The sequence below is a fragment of the Rattus norvegicus genome, chromosome 11 (genome assembly GCF_021556685.1).
Source record: "Rattus norvegicus strain SHRSP/BbbUtx chromosome 11, alternate assembly SHRSP_T2T, whole genome shotgun sequence".
Taxonomy (NCBI): Eukaryota; Metazoa; Chordata; class Mammalia; order Rodentia; family Muridae; genus Rattus; species Rattus norvegicus.
In genome coordinates this window covers 70,211,021-70,234,356 of record NC_141544.1, presented here as the reverse complement: position 1 = coordinate 70,234,356, position 23,336 = coordinate 70,211,021, and the positions used below count along the sequence as shown (strand labels likewise).

Below are 23,336 nucleotides of genomic sequence, written 5' to 3'. Positions count from 1 at the left end.
GTAGCCCTACCCTTGGAACCCTGAACAAAGAGGCATTTAGCTTATCAAAAGCATGTTACCAGTTAAACAGTCTGTCTGTCAGCCTGTTTCCTCTGTTAGCTGTGTTACTGGAAAGGTTTTGATTCAGAACGTTGAGACTTCTTCACCATAGGAGATTTTCAGTGGTTGGCCTTTAAAGGTGTAATGTTTAAAAGGAATTTAAGAGAGTCTTGAGGTATTACTCTAAGAAGAAAACCTTACAGCAGCAGAGAGCTCCTGGCTCTGCTGAGGCATCTTAAGGCCAAAATTGGAATTCAGTGGCTTAGCACATATGGGTTTGCTTAAGTTGTTATAATTACTGACATCACCTGTATTTTTACATCTTTATTTCTAATATTTTAGCTGAAGAAATAAAAAAACTACGGAAACAACTAGAAGAAATCCAAAAAGAAAATGGCCGATATATTGAATTGTTGAAAGCAAATGACATATGCTTATATGATGACCCCACAATCCACTGGAAAGGAAATCTGAAAACCTCAAAGGTGTCTGTTGTTATTCCAAGTGACCAGGTCCAGAAAAACATCATTGTTTATTCCAACGGGAGCCAACCTGGGGGAAACAGCCAGGGGACAGCTGTCCAGGGGATAACCTTTAATGTTGGTCACGGCTTGCAAAAGCAAACCGCCAATGTGGTGCCAGTGCAGAGGACCTGCAAGCTTGTGACTCCTGTGTCTATTTCTGGAATTTACCCTTCTGAAAACAAGCCGTGGCATCAGACTACAGTGTCTGCACTGGCTGCCAACCAGTCTGTTCCCCTTTGTCTTCCCACTGCCATTTCTGCTCAAAACATTCTCGAACTTTCTACTTCTGAAAGCCAATCAAGTGCACTCGGTGCCACTGGTGGCTCAGTAGTCACCACTTCAGTTGGCCCTGACCCTCACCAACATCGTTCCTTGAATACATGCCTAAATGATCAAAATGCTTCAGAAAATAGCAACGTGCAGGAGAGCCCCAAATCATCAAAGAAAACAGTCTCGAGTGTCTCAGGCACCTCCTCCAGCAATTCAGCAGCTGCCCCAGGGGTGCACCATGAAACCAAGTCCAGCCTGGCCACACAGGGCTCCAGTGCAGACTCACAAAACACCCTTGTGTCAATTACCACCCCAGTGTCCTCCCAGCCTCCCAGATCTACAGGTAGCTCTTCTCCAGTGAGTGTTAGCAAGACTGTGGACCCAACCAATACAGCAGCAGCAGTGGTACCAGCTCACACTGCAGTGTCGAAGAGTGCCCTCCCAGTGAGCAGTCTTTCTGCAACTCCTTTGGAAGGTGGTTGGACTCTTTCTTGTTCTCTGCCTTCCTCAAGTGTCAGTGCTTCAGAATTAAAAAACATCAACAGTCTTACCCGAATCTCTTCAGCCGGAAACACACAGACAACATGGACTACATTGCACCTGGCCGGAAACACTATCCAGCCTTTAAGCCAGCCACCATCTTCTGCTTCGACTCCAGCATTAAACGAGTGTGGTACCAGCCCTACCCCAAGCAACCACAAGCATATGGCTACAGGGATCACCTTCAACAATTCTCCTCCAACAGATGGGCAGCCAGTTGAGCAGATAGTGGTAACTTTGCCTTCGTGCCCACCCTTACCTATGCAACCACTAATTGCTCAACCACAAGTTAAATCTCAGCCTCCAAAAAATATCCTTCCCCTGAATTCGGCAATGCAAGTGATTCAGATGGCTCAACCTGTTGGGTCAGGTGTCACTGCAGCTCCAGCTAACCAAAATGTCATCATTCTTCAGCCACCCAGCACAACCCCATGCCCAGCAATGATGAGGGCAGAGGTTTCCAACCAAGCAGTAGGTCAACAGATTGTCATCATACAGGCGGCTAATCAGAACCCATTGCCACTCCTCTCTGCTCCCCATCCTGGTCCTGTTCGACTCCCTGTCAATGGAGCCAGTGCTATAATAGGGTCTCATAATTCAGTGCAAAATGTGCCAGCCCCACAGACTTTTGGAGGAAAGCATCTTGTCCATATATTACCAAGACCTTCATCTCTGTCCACATCTAACTCAGCACAGACTTTTTCTGTTACCATGTCAAACCAACAGCAGCCCCAAACCATTTCTTTAAATGGACAGCTCTTTGCTTTGCAGCCTGTGATGTCCTCATCAGGAACTACAAATCAAAGCCCTATGCAAATCATTCAACCCACCACCAGCGAAGATCCAAATACCAATGTTGCCCTGAACACATTTGGGGCTTTGGCCAGCCTCAATCAAAGCATATCACAGATGGCTGGACAAAGCTGTGTACAGTTGTCTATTAGCCAGTCTGCTAATCCTCAAACTTCTGCAAACAGTCAAACTAGCCCCACTAACTGTGTTTCACTAACAACTGTAGCACCTACCATGACAGCAGAAAATTCAGCCACGCAGTCCACTACTTATAGCCTTGCAACAGCTTCCTCAACAAACACCGTCACTTGTTTGCCCTCTACCATGAAATCAAAAAGGCTGAGCAAGAAGCCAAGTGCCAAGAAACACTTAGCAGCTAACAAACCAGCATGTCCCCTGAATTCAGTCAGAGATGTGGGCAAGATGGATGGCCCCGGAATGGACAGCTCAGCAGAGCCATCATGTAGTGATGGACTGCTGAACGGCCTCCCTGTTGGCCTGTCATCTGTGACTGTGTCCCAGGCAAAGAGTGTTAGTATTTCTGCTTCACATTCTTTGGACATTCTGAATTCTGAATCAGTGATCCCTGAGTCTGATTCCAAATCTAAATCGGCAGAAGACTGTAGCTCATCCTCCCGAGAATCTGAAGCAAATGAACAACTTGCATTGGCCACAGCGAAATCCAAAGATTCTACTCCCATTTTGCAAGAGTCATCTCAGGGTACACCACCATGCTCTGTAGCTCTGCCCAATGCTACGAAATCCTGTGCTTCAGCCAATGTGTTGACTCCATCTCCTACCGAATCCGAGAGTTTGGTTTCTCAGGTTTCTGGTATGCCATCCACTACAAGCACTTCAAACACTGTCTGTATCTCTGAGGTAGAAATTGTGGCAGAACCTTGCCCGGTTCAGCAGGAGTCATTGGACACCATGCAAGCAGCAGGGCCTTTAAAGGGGCAAGGACTAACTATGTTGCTGTCTGATCTTGCTAAAGAAAAGGACCTTCAGAGAACATCTCTCCCAGTCCAGATGGACCATCCTGACTTTTCTCCAGAAAGTTCTAAGATAGGTGATCCTAATGTTGATTTGCATCCCAAGCAGGAACTACTACTGACGAGTGACGATAGAGATCTGCCACAGCCCCACTCCTGTCTCCCTGATCAGGAGGTTATTCATGGCTCTTTGCTCACCAGTAGGCAGGCTGACTCTCCTATGTCAACCAGCTCTGGCAGTAGTCGTAGTTTCTCGGTTGCCTCCATGCTTCCCGAAACAGCTCGAGAAGATGTGACCAGCAGTACAACTAACACATGTGACAGTTGCACCTTTGCAGAGCAAACTGACATTGTGGCCCTTGCTGCAAGAGCTATTTTAGACCAGGAGAGCATTGAGAAGGGAAGGCTTGGCACACAGGCTGATCTGAAGGATGTTACTCCAAAGCCTTCTGAAACCTCTTTAGAGGGAGACCAGCCCTTTAAACCACAGATCCACAAGGAGACTTGCACGGGACAGGCAGATCCAACACCAAATGAATTTAACTCTCAGGATTCAGTGGAAGTGACAGTTGATAGGCCTCTTGAAAAGCCAAGCTGTTCTCTGGGAATTAAAGCATCAAATCCCCCATTACAGGTGTCAGCCTCTCAGCCACCGAGTCTCACCCATCAGAACAGCATCAGCCGTCCTCTGGTCAGCTGTGCGGGTCTATCTCAGAGCTCAGATCAAACTGCTATTCCTGTGACTGTTAATATGACTGTTGCATCCAGTGCTTATGGCAGCCAGCCTCCTGTGCCACCTCTAATGACAGAATATTCCCAGGAACAGCTGAACAGCATGGCTAACTCCATACCAAATCCACAGGTTCAAGAACCGCTTTCAAAGCCTAGTCATGAAAGTCGTAAAGATTCTGCAAAGCGCACTGTACAAGATGATCTTTTACTGTCTTCGGCCAAACGTCAAAAGCATTGTCAGCCAGCCCCTCTCAGACTTGAAAGTGTGCCCCTCATGAGTCGGACTCCAGACAACATTCCTGATCAAACTCAAATGATGGCGAGTCAGATCACGCCCAACTCCTCAAACTCAGTTGTTCCTGTTAGCAACCCAGCACATGGAGATGGCCTTACACGGTTATTCCCAGCTGGTAACAACTTTGCGGCTCCTGTACTGAGGCAGGCAGATGTTCAGTGTAACCCTCAGCCTTCCGTTGCTGAGCAGCCGCAGCAAACCCAGGCAGGCCAACATCTGCAGGCACTGCAGCAGCATGTACCCCCTCAAGGCGTGTCTCACCTTCACACCAACCATCTGTACCTCAAGCAGCAGCAGCAGCAGCAGCAAGCAGGGCAGCTAAGGGAGAGGCATCACTTGTATCAGCTGCAGCATCATGTGCCTCATGCAGATAATGCTGTCCACTCCCAGCCCCATATCGTGCACCAACAGAGAACTCTACAGCAGGAAGTTCAGATGCAGAAGAAAAGGAATCTTGTTCAGGGCACTCCCACATCTCAGCTATCCTTACAACCCAAACACCATGGGACTGACCAGTCGAGACCCAAGAGCAGCCAACCACATCCTCACCATCAACAGATGCAGCAACAGCTACAACAACACTTTGCTAGTTCCCAGCCAGAGAAGAGCTGCGAAAACCCTTCAAGTAGCCGGGGCCACCACAGCCATCCCCAGAACCATCTCAATCAGGACGTTCTACACCAGCAACAGGATGTTGGGAGCAGACAGCAGGGTTCAGCGGTTTCTTCTGATCATGTATCTGGGCATAATCCAATGCAGAGGCTTTTACCATCAAGAGGCTTAGAGCAGCAAATGGTGTCCCAACCAAGTATTGTGACTAGGTCTTCAGACATGACCTGTGCTCCACACAGGCCAGAGAGAAACCGAGTGTCAAGTTACTCTGCTGAAGCACTCATTGGAAAGTCATCTTCTACTTCAGAACAGAGACTGGGCATATCAATTCAGGGTTCTAGGGTTTCAGATCAGCTTGAGATGAGAAGCTATCTTGATGTTCCCAGAAATAAGAGCTTGGCACTTCATAATATGCAGGGTCGCATGGATCATACTGTCACCTCAGATATCCGCCTTTCTGATTGTCAGACATTCAAACCAGGGGCAGCCAGCCAACAGCCCCAGAGTAATTTTGAAGTACAATCTTCAAGAAACAATGAAATAGGTAACCCTGCACCATCACTGAGGGGTATGCAGTCCCAGGCTTTTCGAATTAGTCAAAACACTGGCCCACCACCAATAGACCGACAAAAGAGATTATCTTATCCGCCAGTTCAGAGCATCCCAACAGGAAATGCTGTCCCACCAAGGGATAGTGAGAACACATGTCACCAGAGTTTCATGCAGAGTCTGCTTGCTCCTCACCTTGGCGATCAGGTCATTGGGAGTCAAAGGTCACTCTCAGAACATCCAAGGAATACACAATGTGGTCCGTCTTCAACAATTGAGTATAATTGTCCTCCAGCTCGTGAAAGTGTTCATATTAGAAGAGAGAGTGAAAGTCAGAATAGGGAGAGTTGTGACATGTCTTTAGGTGCAATTAACCCCAGGAACAGCACTTTGAATATTCCTTTCTCCAGTTCTTCTTCCTCAGGGGATATTCAAGGTCGAAACACAAGTCCCAATGTTTCCGTACAGAAGTCCAATCCCATGAGGATTACTGACAGTCATGGGGCCAAGGGCCACATGAACCCTCCTGTCACATCCAACATGCATGGGGTTGCAAGGCCAACTTTGCCACACCCATCTGTGTCTCATGGGAATGCTGACCAAGGGCCTCCTGTGCGTCAGGCTAACTCCTCAGTTGCCCAGAGATCAAGACATCCCCTGCAGGATAGCAGTGGTTCTAAAATCCGCCAGCCTGAAAGGAATCGTTCTGGAAATCAAAGGCACAGTAATGTCTTTGATCCAAGTCTTCCTCATCTTCCTCTCTCCACTAGTGGCAGTATGATTCTTGGACGGCAACAGCCTGCTGCAGAGAAGAGAGGAAGTATTGTCCGCTTCATGCCTGACAGTCCACAAGTACCTAATGATAATTCAGGTCCTGACCAGCATTCACTGTCACAAAACTTTGGTTTTCCTTTTATTCCTGAGGGTGGCATGAATCCACCAATAAATGCTAATACTTCCTTCATTCCACAGGTGACTCAGCCTAGTGCCACCCGAGCTCCAGCTCTCATCCCAGTAGATCCCCAGAACACTCTCCCCTCCTTCTACCCACCCTACTCTCCTGCTCATCCCACTCTGTCCAATGACATCTCAATCCCTTATTTTTCTAATCAAATGTTCTCCAATCCTAGCACAGAGAAAGTGAACAGTGGAAGTCTAAACAACCGATTTGGATCCATTTTATCTCCTCCCAGACCTGTTGGCTTTGCTCAGCCAAGTTTCCCTCTTCTCCCCGAGATGCCGCCAATGCACATGGCCAACTCTCACCTATCCAATTTTAATATGACGTCATTGTTTCCGGAAATAGCGGCTCTTCCCGATGGCTCAGCAATGTCACCTTTGCTTACCATAGCAAACTCCTCTGCTTCTGACTCTTCCAAGCAGTCCTCAAACAGACCTGCTCACAACATAAGCCATATTTTAGGTCATGATTGCAGCTCAGCTGTTTAAATCCAGAGAAACTAACTGTAGTGGTTTGGGTTGAAATGACAACTGTTCTTCTGTATACAGATGTGCATTGAGAGAGCTTATGTGGATATGTGTCTTTGTATTGGATAACCGTTTTTCCATTAGCTTCTGTCTACAAGGAAGCCATGTCAGAGAGGATGCATACACTGGGGTTGTCAAAACAATCATCTTTTATTTCTGAGTGATGTGCTTTCTTTAATCTTCTAAGTGACTTACCTTTCCAAGCTTGATTTGTAATCTTTTATTCCCTAAGTACTAATCAGCCAGAAGGCGAAGAGATCTTGGCACATGCTGGGTGGGAGGGGGAACTGAGATTCTGAACTCAGTTGTTGAGAAGTTGTAAACTGAATAGTTGAGATGGTCGAGATGGTTAAGTTGCAAATCCAAAAGTAAAAGCAACTTGAAAGAAATCATGATTCGTCATAGGTGCTTGTCGATGTCAACATCTAACAGTTCTGAACCATGGCAAGTAATGAATTGATAATGAGTTGAATTCCCATAAGTAAAAATATCAGGCAGATAGAAAATAAATGAAGTGTTTGATCATTCCTGAGCTTTGATACAGAGACTTCTTTCTTAATTATAATTTTTTTAATAAACTCCCTAAATTTCATGTCTTGTTCTTCAAGGTAGGAGCCACATTCTCCTTTAATGTGCCAAGATTCTGTAAAGTAAGTCTTCCTTAGACAATGAGCCTTAAAAATACAAAGCTAAGACAATACAGAAACGCTTTCCACTTAGTACTTGGGTTTTGCATCAGGCCAAAGAATAACAGCAGTTGTCTGTGGTTTTCCTGGTGTCGGTTAGCAACTAGTACTTCACTAGTTGAATTGATTTTGTATTCTCTCTTCATTCTATTTATTTGGTCTTAAAATACATTAATTTACAATCACTTAAATGTTAGAACTGTTCAGAAAATATTGTGTTTAGAAGACACTTTGAGCCTTTCAGATACTTCAGAGTAGAGTTTTAAGCTGTCTTTTTATTTGCTGATTATTTATATTAAATATGGCATTGTAAATTACATTATTGTCCTTCATAACAATTATAATAAGAAAATGAATTATTTTTCTTGTAGGTATGAAATGGTGCTTCACAAAAATACATTCATTATGTGTATGTCTGTTCATGAGTGAGAGTGGGTGTGGAAATGGGTTTTCAAGTAGAGCCTGGTCCTCACTGTTGGGGATGTATATCATATATGCATATTTATTTATCATGCTGCACGTGATAAATAGATATCTTGTCTCCATTGGAAATGAACAAGTTGAAAATGACTGGAGAACTGCTGTCTGCAAGTGGGCAGTTGAGGCTTGCTCTAAAGCACAGGTTCTCAGTCCTAACGCTGTCACCCTTTAACCGGTTCCTCATGTTCTAATGACTCCCAGCCATAAACTTAGTTTCATTGCTACTTCATAGCTGTAATTTTGCTACTGTTACAAATTGTAATGTCAATATGTGGTTTCTGATGGTCTTAGGTGACCCCTATGACAGAGTCATTTGACCCCCCAAATGGGTCACAACCCACAGGTAGAGAGCCCTTGTTCTAAAGCATAGGAAAACAGTGTAGATTTTTTTATTCTCTCAAACGTTACATCCCAACTGCAGTTCTCAGCCCCACCCACCTTCCCTCTCCCCCAAATTCAGTCCTCTACCATCCCCCCTCCCCAAAAAGCAGGCTACCCAGGGACATCAACTGAACACAGCGTGATAAGTCACAAGACCAGGCACAGCCGCTCATATCCAGGCCGGACAAGGCAACCCAATAGGAGGAAAAGGGTCCTACTGTAGACATCTTGAACCCCAATGAATTAGTAATGAATTTGAAAACATATGTTGAGTCTTGAGAAGTTAAAGCTAAGAAGAAGTTGTATGTACTGAATTTTTAAAAACTCTTAAAGCGTTAACTTTCAATTGTTGCTACACTCTGTTAAATAGTGTAGAATAGAGGGAAAGGCACACAGAATGGGCCCGTTGGCTCCGAGGAAGCCCAAGGACCAGCAGAGGTTTAGTGTGGAAGGTTTTGTTTGCTTGTTTTTTTTTTTTTTGTTTTGTTTTGTTTTTTAGTTTTGGTTTGCTAAGGAAGCCACCCAGGGCCTGATCAGAGCAGTTACCACTAAATGCCTTTCTAAAGACTCAGCAAAAGGGTCACTTATGCCTGGTCACGTGTTTCACCATCCCACTCTGCGTCTGCTGCCCTTGAAAATCACCCCTCCTGGTGAGCAAGGCAAACCTGTGTTTCTTTCCTGCATACTATTCTTGCGGGGAGAAGAGGACTTCACAGTGCAATACTTGACTCGTGAACAGCACAATAGGAAATGGACTGAGGGAAAGAGAACATTTATCAATTGCATTCGGGCACGCATAGTCATCATTTTCTTTGCTCTTGACAGGTCCAATCTGCCAGCTTCACTAAGGGTAGTGTTCTGTATAGCCAGTCATTCCTGTCCCACCTTCTCTTGGTGGCTGTCTGCCTTTCACATAGGTATCCTCACATCATGGTGGCTCTTGAGTGCTGAAGGACAGACTCGCTCAGTTTGAACTAAGGTAACATGACATGGACAAAGCTCAGGTTTGCACTGTGTTTCTGAGACAGGGATCTTGCCGTGTTGTCCAGACTGGCCTGGCCTCGGCCTCCTAGGTAGCCGGGAAAGAGCGCATTCTGCCACTCTGCTGAGAGGCGCCACTCGAGATTGCAGCATAAAGGTCCTAAAGCCCATTGCTACTTTGGGAATTTTGTTTGGTTGACAGCTCAGCTCTGCGCCAGAGCTTTAATGGTGAGAATACTGCACTGTGATGCTGTCTGGCTTTCAGCTTTTTGTGACCATCTGGAGAGAGACGTAAAGGTCTGTAGATAATTGGGCTCCTGCTCACATGTGGCTCTAAATAAAGATACTGTAGATTTGTGTGTTAGAGATCATTTCATACATGGGCTCAGATGAGAAAGAGTTCTCACTGTGCTCCTGCCTGGTTTGAAAGTCTGGGTACCTATTAGTGTGTCGATTACTAAAGCTACATGATTTGGGGAGGAAACATAAATGGTCTCTGTTAATCTCTAAATAAAACCAAATACCAAAAGATAAGTGTAACACTTATCTTTCCACTTATTTCTGTCAAAATAATGGCAGAGATGCAGTAGGTTCGGTTGTTAAGTTTCAAGTTGTCCTCAGCTTGTCAGCATGACTCTAAACTGTCTCCACAGATAGCTTTGTAATTTCTGGAAACACACAAAATCATGTCTATTTTCTAAGTGGGAGTCCTTGATCGATCCTTTTGTTCTAACTATTGATCGCATAGAATCAGTGAAAGTGCTCCGCTCCTCTCAGTCCTCCTCTTAGAGCTCCACAGGAAGTTCTAAAGGAGTGAAGATGTTTAGATTTCTCTATGCAAACTTCTTCAATGAGTTTGTTAATAAGTTGATCACACATGAAGTAAATCCATTTTAATGTTTTAGTAGACATTGGGTTTGTACAAGTCTTTTATTTATTCAGATGTTATAGGTTTAATTTTACTAGAATGACTCTGAAATGCCAGATGTCACTTCCTTTCTGAGGGGAGGGCAGGATTTTCACCGTGGTGTGATTGTGCAAGTCTGAGGGGTCGACCTGTGGGTTGAGAGGCAGAGGTGTCTGTGGCAGTCACAGACACAGGTCGGAAGTCTGCAGAACTGCAGTGCGGGGCAGTCACTTAAATCAGCCTTTTAAAAGCACACAGTTGTTTAAGCATTTTATAGGGCTTCCTTTGCCTTGTTCTTGCCTTCTAGTATTAGCCATCTCAGAGAGAGGCTAAAACTTACACTCCAAAGAAGATGTAGAACCATGTTCTAGTGGAAACATCTAAAAGGTCAACAAAGGGTTGAGTCTTGCCTCTGCGTTTCTTCTTGGCTTCGCTTCCCTTCACACAGGGAAGTAGGAGGCTCATAGACTCCTTTAGCTGTTCCTCATCAAATGGATGGCAGGCAGCCTGACCAAGTCCCTGGGATAGGGTCCTCCCCGCATTAGACTGTGATGGGCCATCCTGTTAGGTAGGTGTGTAGTATTGGGGCCCAGGTTTATTTCTTGGCAACCCCTGTGCCTCTTTCTTAAAGGGCAACAATTCCTCAAAATGCTCTTAGTTTAGTTGTTAATAGTTAAGCTTGATTTAAGAGATTTTTGTATGTGAGAATAACTACATTCCTTGGCTTGGTGGATTTTTTTCCCTCTGGTAGAAGGAAAGGTAAAGGTGGTACCAAAATGGAATAGCCTTCAGTTCACATCCTCAGACACCTGAGAGTCACGGCAGGCCTGTCATGTGGATGCCGACTACCTGGAGGAAGTATGCTTGTGGCTGTTACATATGGAGGGCAGCAATTAGCAAATGACCAGAGACACTAGTGTGGAGTTAATCTGCTGATTTTGCAATGTGTATATGCAAATTAGTTTTTTTAGAGATTCCCGAATGTTAGCATTTTGTTTTCCTTCCCCAAAGTTCTACCAAAAAGCAAGGTTTTGTGTTTGTTTTGTTTGTTTACCTGTTTTTTTGCTTAACTGTGCTCTGAATTCTCCTGTACTGAAGTCTAAACTGTTTTTAGTAGCTCCTGTGGGGTTCACCACACTCGGATGGACTCAGTCCAGACAGACTGGGAGACCACACCTAGGGCCTTGGGCTCAGAGCTTCTGGTTCTGATGATGACATGCCTCTGCGCTGGTCCTGCACTCTACGTGAAACTGTGCCTCTGATCCTGAGACTAGATCCCAGAACACACCGTCCGGCCAGCCCTGTGTTGCGGGGAAGGCACTCCAGGGATGGTGCATGCTGAGTAGTCGAACACTTCACAGGCGACAAGTACAGCTGATGCTTCTCACTCTTGCCTTAGCACCCCTGAGCCACCGTTGACAGTCACTGGCGAGTTGTGTAGCTGAGCCTGTAAACACAGCTTGTGTGGCAGGCAGTCATTTCTACATTTGCATAAACTCTACATGGTAACCTTTCCTTTGGGCACAGATCTGCTGTCAGGTGCTTCATAAATACAAGTGAACTTAGGCTGAGAAGATTGGGCAGGTTCTTTTGGATGAGTGCATAACCCACCAATAGATTCCATGAGACATGGATAAACCTCTCTTGTAGCACACTATTTAAAAAAGTAACTTTCTGGGCCCAGTTGTGTGTACTGCTGTACACGCAATATCTAATAGGAAATTAAAGTTCGGCCTGTTTAACTTTGTCTTCACGTTTTCTGAGACCTCTGCCCTCCTGCTCCTGAAGTCTTAAAGTCATTTTCATCTGCAGGGTCTCTGAGCACAGGCCTTGACTATAGTGATGAACGTGTGGGGTGTTGAACTGTTTATCTTCCAAGGAGGGACCAGACCAGTGTGACTTAAGATGCTGCAGTTGTGTTACTGTGAAGGAAACTTCCACTTTCAGCAAGCTCTGTGTGTGTGTGTGTGTGTGTGTGTGTGTGTGTGTGTGTGTGTGTTCATTTTGGCTTTTTAAAAATGTTGAAAATTGAGGAGAACATGATTTCCTTCACAAATTATTTATAGATACACTGGGCATGATGCTTACTGTAGGCAAGCACCAGGGAAGCATGAGTTCAGTGCTTCGTCGTGTAATATGTTGTCTATGACCCAGCCAGCATTCTGCTGGGCACTGTGTCCGATAACTGTAAACCACCTGGTTTATAATGCTAGTGGGAACCGATTTGTTTTATAACGGAATACAGAGCAGACATATAACAGGATCAGGATTATCCCACGCTTGTAAATAAGAATGGGGCCTGTTTATTTTGACATCTTTTTACAAATGCATTGTATTAGGATGTGAATATTCCAAAACACGCTCTTGTTTAAAGTTTTGAAATTTTTATTGTTAAATGTAACATTTTGATGGTTGTAATAATTATTTGTATAGATATGAATATAGTATTTTATTTAAGAAAATAAACTTTGCAATTTTTGCATTGTGAATTCTTTTTTTTTTTCTCCCCTGCCTGTTTCACTTCAAATCTGCTTGTTTTGCATCTGAAGTAGGATATTTAAGTTTGCCATCTATTTGAAAAGATTCCATGACACATTGCTTTGGGCTCGTGTTCCTAAGTGTCAGACCTCAAGTGAATCAGTTATGACGGGGGCTAAACTGTTAAAAGAGCCTGCACACTGTACACTCGTTATAGAAAGTAAACTTAGGATTCCACATGTGGAAGAGTGGTCAGTGAGGATTCAGTCTGAATCCTCAACTGTTCACAGTGAAAGAGACGAAAGCTTAGACATTTGAGGTAAGGTATTGGGCTGGAATGGTGGCTTTAGCTGGTGACAGCATAGATGGTTCTTGGAGAACCTCCATGACAGGTGGCTCACACCAGCTGAGACTCCAGCTTCGGGGAGAGGCACAGGCTCTTCTGGCCTCTTCAGGCAGCTGTCCCCATATGTGTACCCAACACACACATAGTTAGAAGGTACATCTTTCAAAGGAAGTTGGGGACCACTAATGGTGGTACACATCTTTAGTCCCAGCATTTGCAGAAGCAAGCAGATCTCTGAATTTGAGTCTAGCCAGAGCTACACAGTGAGACCCTGTCTTAAAAAAAAAAAAAGGTGGATATTTTACTATGGCTGCATCAACTTAGAAAACTTACAAGCATAATTTGTGAAGGGAAAACTGGATTGTACAGTATAAAAATATGTATAAGACTACACAAACATGTTATTTTCTGTAAAACTTAAACTTTATATTGTTTTGGCTTTTATTTTTTGAGACAGGGTCTCACTGTGTAGCCCTCACCAACTTGGAACCAACCGTCCTGCTTAGCCTCTCAAGTTGTGATCACAAGTGCACACCATTATATATCTGGGCCAAAACTACGTAAAGTGTAAGACTGAGGTATAACTCTGTGGTAAGGGCCCCAAGTTTGATTATCTATGGATCCCTACAGATCAATGTATTGTTTACAGATGGAGTAAAAACAATGCAAAACTGATCAGTCCCAAATTCAGAATAAAAAATACTTAGAAAAAAGGCAGTGTGGCATTAAGAAAGTATTTCAAAGATAAGGTATCCCTTTGCATTGGACTGCAGACACTCAGTGGCTCATCTCATTTATGCCTTGAGTATTAGGAATCTCTGAGGAGCAGAATTGATTGGAGACAGACAGACAGACAGACACACACACACACACACACACACGGGGAATTTATTTGATTGGCTTACATGAGTCATGCTGGACTCTTGCACACTAGGCTGTCTGTTGGAAAAGCCAGTAGCTGCTCAGTCCGAGTGGCTGTACACTGCAGCAGGCCTGCCTGGTGCCGGAAGGCCATTCTCAGAGAGCCACTAGTCCTCAGTTCACATTGGAAAGCAGAAGAGGATGGCAGTAGCAGTGGTGGCAATAGGGTAGATTCACTCACTAGCAAGGGTGAAGGCAGGCAGGCGAAAGGCCACAGCCTTGTCCCTACAACCTCCTTGTAGCTGGGCCCCCACCATAAAGTGTCTTCCGCCTCAGGGAGGGGAGGGTCCCTCCCCACAGTTAATCATTTTAGAAAATGCTCTAGTAGACTTGACCTAAGGAGTGACTCTTGGCTGATTCCAGAGCTCATCAAGGTGGCAAGGTTAGCCATCACCTCTAGTCTTTGTCTTGTCCTGGGTTGACTTTGTCACCATGACGGGAGCCTGAGAAAGCATTTGGAAAGGAGAAATGATTTACTATGGATCATGGTTTCCAGGTTCATAGTGGATCATAAAACGTAACTCCAGTCCCAGGGGAGCTGACACCCTCTTCTGGCTTCTGCAGGCACCAGCACACATGCAGTGCACAGACAAGCCTGCCAATCACACTACACGATGGACCACAGAGCTGTACCTAGCCCTCCTGCCTTTCTTTAGGGGAAAAATTCTACGGCACTGTTTGTGTCTGGTGGCTTCAGGCAAGTTACATAACCACCTCTCTGTGTCATAGTTAATTTTTACTTCTTTGTTGTTAACTATTACCTGCCCTGCCTACCTTACAGCTGTTGTAAAGACCAAAAAATTATATTTGAAAGGTTTTTTATCCTCACTGTTGCAAAACAACAACCAATCTGTCCAACGGCAACATCTTGCTTCTTCTCCACCTCCCTGCACTTGAGACTGACCCTCAGGCCTCCATCTCTGTCTAACTAGTTGAGTAGCGCTAACTTTTACTCTGGTCTCTTCTTCCTGTGAGAAACTGAGGAGGGGTTACTCTGCTTCACGGGAACGCTCGGCAGTTGGTCATTTAAGTAGGAATGGGTTGAATAGGATGATTGTACTGCTTTTCCACACAGTCCTGTGATCTACGGATGCTTTGGGCTTTAGCTCTTAGCTAAGCTTGTTCTGGGTGTGCTGGCATTCAGTGGTGACCTCTCCTAGTCAGCTTCTGAGAGGGGGACTTACAGTTGCAGGGACTTTTCTGGAAATCCATGATTCAATTAGGTTAGATTCTAGACTTTTGGTTGATGCCATGGAGTGAATATGCAGATTATATACATACTACACTATATGTGTGTATGAAGTATGTGCAGTGTGTGTGAAGTGTGGTGTGTGTGTGTGTGTGTGTGTGTGTATTTTATGTCCAGCAGACATGTTAGTATAAGAACATTAGAGGGGCTGGGGTGATGGTTCAGCAGTTAAGAGCACTGGTCACTCTTCCAGAGGACCCAAGTTCAATTCCCAGCACTCCTGTGGCAGCTCATAGACATCTGTAACTCCAGCTTTAATGGATCCATCACCCTCACACAGACATACATGCAGGCAAAACCCCAATGCATGTCAAATAAAAAGTAAATCATTTCTTTTAAGGAAAAATTGGCTGGAAGGCCCCTGTTCCTAACCCAGTGGTGTTTTATTGTCATTGTCTGCATCATTTCTGAACAAACTTAGAACAAATGGAAAATACAGTTTTCCAGGGCATTTCCACCCTCTGCTTGAGTTCTGCTGAGTTGAAGCCACAACCTTATCAGAGGTAAGGGCGGGACCCAAACACCAGTGACAAGGGTGGTCCAGCCACCGACTGGACTGAGACACTCTGTCATGTCCATTGGGATGACACAGCTTCAGAGGTCCTGCTGGGTGAGCTTCGACTCCTGACAACTATTTGAGTCTCTGATCTTTTAAAAGAATTTATTTATTTATTTGTTTATTTATTTTAATTGGATATTTTTTATTTGCATTTCAAATGTTATTCCCTTTTCCAGTTTCCAGGCCAACAGCCCCCTATCCCATCCCATCCCTGTCCCCTTCTCTTTTTCTTTGTGATTGGGTTACCTCGTTTTTTTGTATGTGTGAGTACACTGTTGCTGTCTTCAGACACAGCAGAAGAAGACATCGGATTTCATTACAGATGGTTGTGAACCACCATGTAGTTGAGGGGAATTGAACTCAGAACCTCTGGAAGAGCGGTCAGTGCTCTTAAGTGCTAAGTCATCTCTCCAGACCCCTGATTTATTGAATTTTTTAAGTCAGAAAAACCACTACATCATTCCTTTGCTTTCTCTCCATTTTCAGTTTTGTTTTTGAACCAGTGGACTCCCAGTAATAACCTGAAATTTTATAACATGTGCATTTTAATTTAAAAGAGTTTTTCGATCTCCAGCTCTTTGCTAAGTGTAATCACTGAATGTGTATGTGTGTGTGTGTGTGTGTGTGTGTGTGTGTGTGTGTGTGTGTGTGTGTGTATCATATACAGGCTTTGAAACAGATGTAGCATCCTGTGTGAATCCTGTTATTCTAATTTGGAGAGCCAAACATCTCCAAAACTTTAGTTTCATTGGCTGACTCTCCAAATGGCCTTGTAGGTTCCTTGTAACCTAGGTTTCTGTAACCACCGTGTATCTTCTGAACGTCACATTTTCTATTAATAAGCTCAGATGTCCATTCGTTATACCGTCCCAGGCTGTGTGTCTTGCGAGTGTAGAAACACACCCAGATAATGGCTGGACCTTCCTCGTGGTACAGTGTGTGCCTGGTCTGACCTGAGTCACACCTCACTGACTGGAAATTCAGGTTTCTGCAGCAGTCCTTCACCTCAGGAACAGTGTTTGCTCTAAGCATCAGCTTCTCCATGTGGAACATGGGGAGGGGCTCAGGATTTGATCCAATGCTGTAAACTCTCCCTGCAGGGTTGCTAAGGAATGGATGCTGTCTGAGTCCTCTGTTCTGCTTCGGTTCCGGCTCTGATGTGGTCAGCAGCAGAGACGGCAGTTACCAGTGCTTAGATCCAGTAGTGTTCGAGCCACCTCCAGCCTCGTGTCTGTTCTGTGACAGGGGAGGACCTAGCAATGGCCAAGTCAAGGAGGCACGACTTTTGTTATTTGATGATGAATTAAGGCGCTCCCACACCCTCTATAAGCTTCGCTCACTGCTGGCACTGAAAGTGGGCATTTCATCTTTCTTATGAAATGCTTGATGTCTATTCACAGTGTCTCTTCTGTGTTAATATGTGTTATTTGAAGACAGATGTTTTCTTGTGGGATGACATGCCAGGCTGGGAGAAGCCAATGGATGTCAGCCTGCCTGTTGTTAGTCTGAATATGATATTTTCGTTTTTCATTCTTTTGGGAGAAGTTCTTATGTAGCCTTGGTTGGCCTAGAACTTGCTGTGTAACTGAGGTAGCTTAATCAGGGTTTCTATTGCTGTGATAAAAAAAATGATCAAAAAGCAAACCAGGGAGGATAGGCTTTTACTTAGCTTACCTACCAGATAGTTCGTCACTGGGGAAAGTCAGGACAGGACCTAAGCAGGGCTGGAACGTGGAGGCAGGAGCTGACAAGGAGATCATGGAGGGTGCTGCTTACTGGCTTACTTTGCAAGGCTTTCTTAGCCTGCTCTCTTATAGAACCCAGGACTGCCAGCCCCGGGGATGGCACCACCCACAATGGGCTGGGCCCTCCTCCATTTCACTAATTGAGAAAATGCCTTACAGCTGGATCTCACTGAGGCCTTTCCTCCACCAAGGTTTCTTTTTCTCCGTTGACTCTAGCTTGTGTCTGGCTGATACACAAACCGGCCAGCATACAAGTCTAACCTTGAACTTCTTTTCCCAGTGCTGTGGACTGAACCCCAGATCTAGCGGTTATTATGCAAGTGCTCTATGGGTGAGCTAAAATCTATATAACTCTTCAATTCTGAATTTTTTTTCCCTATCCTTCAACCTCCCAAATGCTGGGATCATTGTATGGCCCCACCCTGCACCGTTTATGCAGAGCCAGGACTCAAACCCAGGGCTCCATGCATACTGAGCAAGCACTCTAACATCTGAGCTATGTCGCCAACCCTACACATGGCATTTTAAAATACCACCTGGAGTAGCTGCAGGTCTCTGTACTCAGCTCAGAGGACTCCACGGTCTTGCCTTTCTTTTCATTTTAATCTACCAAGCAGATTGGGCCTAGAGAGATAGCCCAGGGGTTAAGAGCACTGGCTGCAATTCCAGTGGACCTGGTTTAATCTTTAGCACCCAGGTTCAATTCCCAGCACCCGCATAGCAGCTTCCAACTGCCTGTGAGTACAGTTTCAGGGGATCCGACCCCCTCACACAGACATCTAGATGGACATGCAGGCAAAACAGCAATGTGCACAAAACGAACGAGTTTTAAAGATCTACCTAACGAGTTAAACCTTAGCACCAGTAGTTTGCTCTTCCTTTGGTCCAACCCCTCTTTCCTAGCATTTGTAGAGTGTTCTCACTAAACGGCATTCTGCAAGCTCTCCATTACTGGTTACCAACACTACTGTGCACTAGGAAGTTACACCATTTTCTTCCCTTGCATGCATGCTATCTCTTCATTTTGTCACCCTGAGAGCAACTGAGTTTCCCTCTTGTCCAGTCTTGACTTGCTTACTCTCAAGGACTAATTGTGGTTGTCAACTTGATCACATCTGGAAAAAACTAGAAAACCAGTTAGTTGACCATGCCTGTGCAGTCAGAAGACCCACCCTAATTCTAGACCATACCCTCTGGTGGCAGTCTGCCCTGGATGGCCTGATGCCTGACCCTCCCTGCCCTTGGGGGGTGGCGCGAATCACAGCAAAGACTCCAGGAGCAGGTGAGAAATGCTGCAGCAAGCTCCTTTAATACCCTCCACCCACACCCCAATGGTCCCCAAAAAACATCTCTCCTAAACAGCAGTTACTAAAGGCTGACATTGTCTGCGTCAGCAGTGCTTGGTCTCTCAGGCAGTCCTCAATTTTGTCCTCCTGCAGGAGATTCCTTAGGGCTTCCAGACCCCCTACCATTTATCAGAGGCAGCCCTGACGGTCCTCCTACAGCAGCCCACATAAAAGAACATCAAAGAAGGAACACTTTGCTTTTGCCTGCCCCTTTCACTCTCACTGGCAAGTTCATCTGTCTTATTCCTGGGGCGTTTCTTCCCTGGTGTTAGAACCCATTTCTTTGGAATTCTGATGTAGACTGAAGACTTTCTAAGGCTATTCCAGGATTCCAGCTCCATATTTTGTCAATGTTGGAACACCTGGATCATATCCTATAAGCCACCCTAATAAATCACACACACACACACACACACACACACACACACACACACACACACACACACACCTCTGTGCATGTATTCTATCCAATTTGCTCCTTTTGAGAACCCTGTCTAATACACCTACCTTCTTGTTCAAAGCCACTTTTCACATTTAAAACTTTTAGGAATGTCTTAGGCTGAAATCTTACCAGTGTTCCTCTCCCTTTGCAGTCAGAAAAAAAGTGCATTTAGCTAAGGTGTTATGCCTGTAATTCAGAACTAGGTAAAAGCCAGGAGGACATGAGTCGAAGACTAGACTGGGCTACATCATGAGAACTTTTAATGGAGTGGGGGAAAAAGGAAAGAAAGAAAAACAACCCATGACTGAACCAACATTCAACCGTGTCTCCAGTCATCTTCCAGCTCAGTTTGTTATTTTCCTTCTCTGTAGCATTCCATTCACATTCTTTTTATATTTTTCTAAAACTTGAAAGTCAACTGGAATTTCTCAGGCATATTTGGGGCCATTTTAGTGCACACTTTATGTCTTTAAGGTTTCCCATTCTTTAAAATCTCCCTTCATCTTCTGTCCATCCACCCCACCCCAGCACCACAGGATCTCAACATGTAGCTAAGAATGGCCCCCACAGGTTCAGATATTTGAGTGCTTAGTCACCATGTATTGGCACCATTTGAAAGGATTAGAAGGATTACGAGGTGGGGTCTTGTTGGAGGAAGTGTGTCATTAGGGGTGGGCTTTCCAGGCCCAGCGTCTGTTTCCCTTCCCTGCGTCTCTGCCTGTGGAGCCAAACGTAGCTCTCAGCTACTGCCCCAGTACCTACCTGCTACCATGCTCCCTGCCATGATGACAATGGACTAAACCTCTGAAACTGGAAGCCAGCCCCCAGTTAAATGCTTTCTCTTATAAGAATTGGTTATTATGTCTCTTCACAGCAACAGAACAGTGACTGAGACAAATGCTAAAAAGTCTATGAAGCAACTCTATTCTTTTACTGTTTGCTTGCTTATAATAAACACATGGTAATAATTTGTTTCTATTCTGTCTTCTCTTCTGGATTGTAGAGCACAGGATATAAAAGCATTTATGTCTTTGGTCCCTTGCTATGCCCTGGTTCTTTCCACTGCCCTGTCCAAACATCTCCCAGTTATTGAGTGAAGCGAATAGAGGAGTAGTAGGAAGAGAATAAAGGACAATGTACCCCCTAAAAAGAAGATTACTCCACAAGTTGTCCTGTGCTTGAGAAGCAGAGCAAACAAGACTGAACCCACCCTCTTCATGGAAGAGGCCTTGCTCTTTCAAACTTTGCATAAGCAATATAAGAAATCCACAAAATGCACATTGGAGTCTTTCTGGAATGACAACATTTCATTATCCTAAAATAAGATACTTTGAATCATTTTAGATAACCTTTGTCTAAAAGACGGAACATTTTATTTACAAAGAATATCAAGATTTAGCATAAAGGGGCCCAGAGTAAGATATGTAGAACTGAATGCCAGATTTCCCTTTCCTTTTGTGATATACTTAGAGATGGGCCAGTCACCCTTTATTTAGCTCTTGACCAAAGTATAGTATTGCTTAAAGGCCAATGTGTTTCTATCCAGTGAAGCTGATGAGACTCGAGTCACAGAGACACAGAAGCCATAAGATATAGGATAGAGGTAAGGGCTTTCTCTTTTGAATGTATATGTATGTGTGTGGGGACAGGGTACACCATGTGGTACCAGAGACAGCCACCCACAGAGGTGTGAAGAGGGTGTCTGATCCCCCTGGATCTGGAGTTACAGATGGGTATAACACCGCACTGGTGTTGGATGTGACGATGCATTGTTATAAAAAACATCTCTTACATTCTAAGAGATGAACTTTTGCTGAAACTCACAACCAGAGTTAAAAGTACACTTGAGAGTTGCTTAAAACTAAATAGTTCTATCCTACTTCGTGCTTGGCCTGCCTGCCTTTCTGAGAACAACGTGACAACCAACCTCGTTTCCTTGAATTTTCCATGTAATCAGTCAGTTTCCACAACCTAAGCTAATGTAGAGCTATAATCTTACGTGATGCATTCTTCAATGCCCCAACCCAGAGTAACACGTGTGTGTGTGTGTGTGCATATTAGAGTGACAAGGGTTAGAAATTGCAAATAGGTTGAAAGCACCTTATAAAACAAATATCCACCATAAAAGACAACATTCAGATATTGCCTGATAGCATTTGTTCATTAGTTCAGTTGGGGTAAGTAACTTAATCTTGTAAAAACACTATTAAAGATTTCTATAGTAGTAGATGTCCATCCAATCTAAAACCCTTACTCTAGTGCTCTACTCTAGAAGCTCTGAGACGCTTGCTAAATTTGCCTGAGTTCATGTGTGTTAAGGATGGAGAACACTTTGCCTTGTTGACAATGGTGACTTAACAGGGAGGAGACATATAAACGTAGCCCTGGTATATATCTTATAATCTCTGAACAGCAAAAGCAAGCGAAGCAACAGGCCTACTTCTCTTCCATGTGGAATCATGGCGAGCAGGCTTGGCCAGCTCCAGGCTGAGCAAATCATCTGTACTCTATGTTCTTTCTTCCTTTTGCCAGGGGATGAGTCATGGGGACTGACTTGACAGTTGTCCTCCATTTCTAGGACCTTTTGGGGTACCTGAAAGGTTGGGGCTCCCTCCCTCCAGGCAGAGTCTCCAGCCTGCCTGCTACTGGGAGCCCTGGGTTGATGGGTAAAAGTGTGGGGTATGCTACACATAGCAGTCACCAGATTCCAGTGGTGTCAGCCACTCTCGAGGAGAAAACTGAAGCTTCTCTCCTTTGAGATGCAGGGTGGAAATGGAAGTAAGGAAGGCTGATGCTGTTTTCAGCTAGACTCTGCACTAAGCCCCAACCTTGGAGGCCATTAGCATTTTTCAGTTGGAATTAAGAGGAAAAAAAATGCAGTGGCAGATGGCAAGGAGGAGCCTAGGGATTGGAGAGGTGGTAATCTCGGCCTTACCTCTGAAGGTCAAGAGACCTCCCAACCCAAAGGGTCTCCTGCTCTCCCGCAGATGAGGGCAGGGAACACAGCGACTGGCATGGAGGATTGAGAAGAGAACCGGGACATTTGAAGGCTTTGTTATTGTCCCACATCCCTGTGGGTGGTTAGAAAGTGGGACCTGAGGGCCAGCTTTGTGCTGGCATCACACATTCCTGGGCCCTTAGCGTTCTGTGAGCTGGTGGGCTGTGCTGTGGCACTACACAGAGGATCAAAGGTTCGGCAGCTTGACTGAGGTCACACAGCCGGTAGGCTGACATTCACAGACTGAAGGCCTGACTCTGTGACCTCCCTTAGACTTAACTGTTGCTTTCACAAAGGTGTCTCTTCACCGCTGCCTTTCCCCACAGTTTCAGACAGACAGAGTGCCTGTCATTCGGAAGGAGAAACATTTGGGTATTATTTGATTTGCTGACACGTGCATTTTGCAAACCCACAAAACATTCTCCAGGCTGCCTGGAGTTACCAGGGAAGCAGCTGCAACTGTTTTCATTCCCAGTTGCTGGCTCAGGGATCGCCTTTAGTCATGGAAAGTCCCTTCCCCAGATAGACTCCAGTTTTCCATTGGCTTCTCTTGCTGCTAAAATAAAACCCCACGAATCTCTCAGGCATCCAGCGTGAACAGGTGCAGCTGCCGCCCCGGCGTTTGTCAGAGGTGGGGAGATCTCGTATTTTACAGACACAGTCTCTCTCCTCTGGCTGTTGCATCTCTGTTCCCTTCCAACTGAGAAGCTCTCTTTCCTTCTGAGAGTCCTCAGCCAAGAGTCTCCACACTTCACTCCCTCTCTCTGCTACCTGCCTGCTGCCCTGCGCCTTCAGAGGTAGCTTGCCTCTGCCTTTAAGAGGCAAAGGGCATGAACTTGACAGAGAGTTAGCTCAGGCATCGTTTTTAGATCCTGAGGTTCCTTCCGTGCTTCTCCTCTACCTCAGCACTGACGCTAAGGTCCCACACAAAGCTCACTAACCTCCAACCACAAGATCTGTGCAGTACAAAGAACCAGCAACATG

The 23,336-nt window shown here is 45.0% G+C and overlaps 1 protein-coding gene across 4 annotated transcripts in view; it reads left to right on the top strand.

The window, feature by feature from the left end:
- Window positions 1-12,757, top strand: part of Usf3 (upstream transcription factor family member 3) — a 59,159-nt gene extending 46,402 nt beyond the window's left edge. For 2 of the 4 annotated variants that reach the window (XM_087576246.1, XM_087576245.1), the window contains one exon: window positions 382-12,757. In XM_087576246.1, coding sequence (XP_087432372.1) covers window positions 382-6,794 — 6,413 coding nt within the window. In that variant the 3' untranslated portion in view covers window positions 6,795-12,757. The remainder of the gene's footprint in view (window positions 1-381) is intronic. The other 2 variants (XM_087576247.1, NM_001447398.1) reach the window with 2 other exon arrangements.
- Window positions 12,758-23,336: the final 10,579 nt, after the last annotated feature.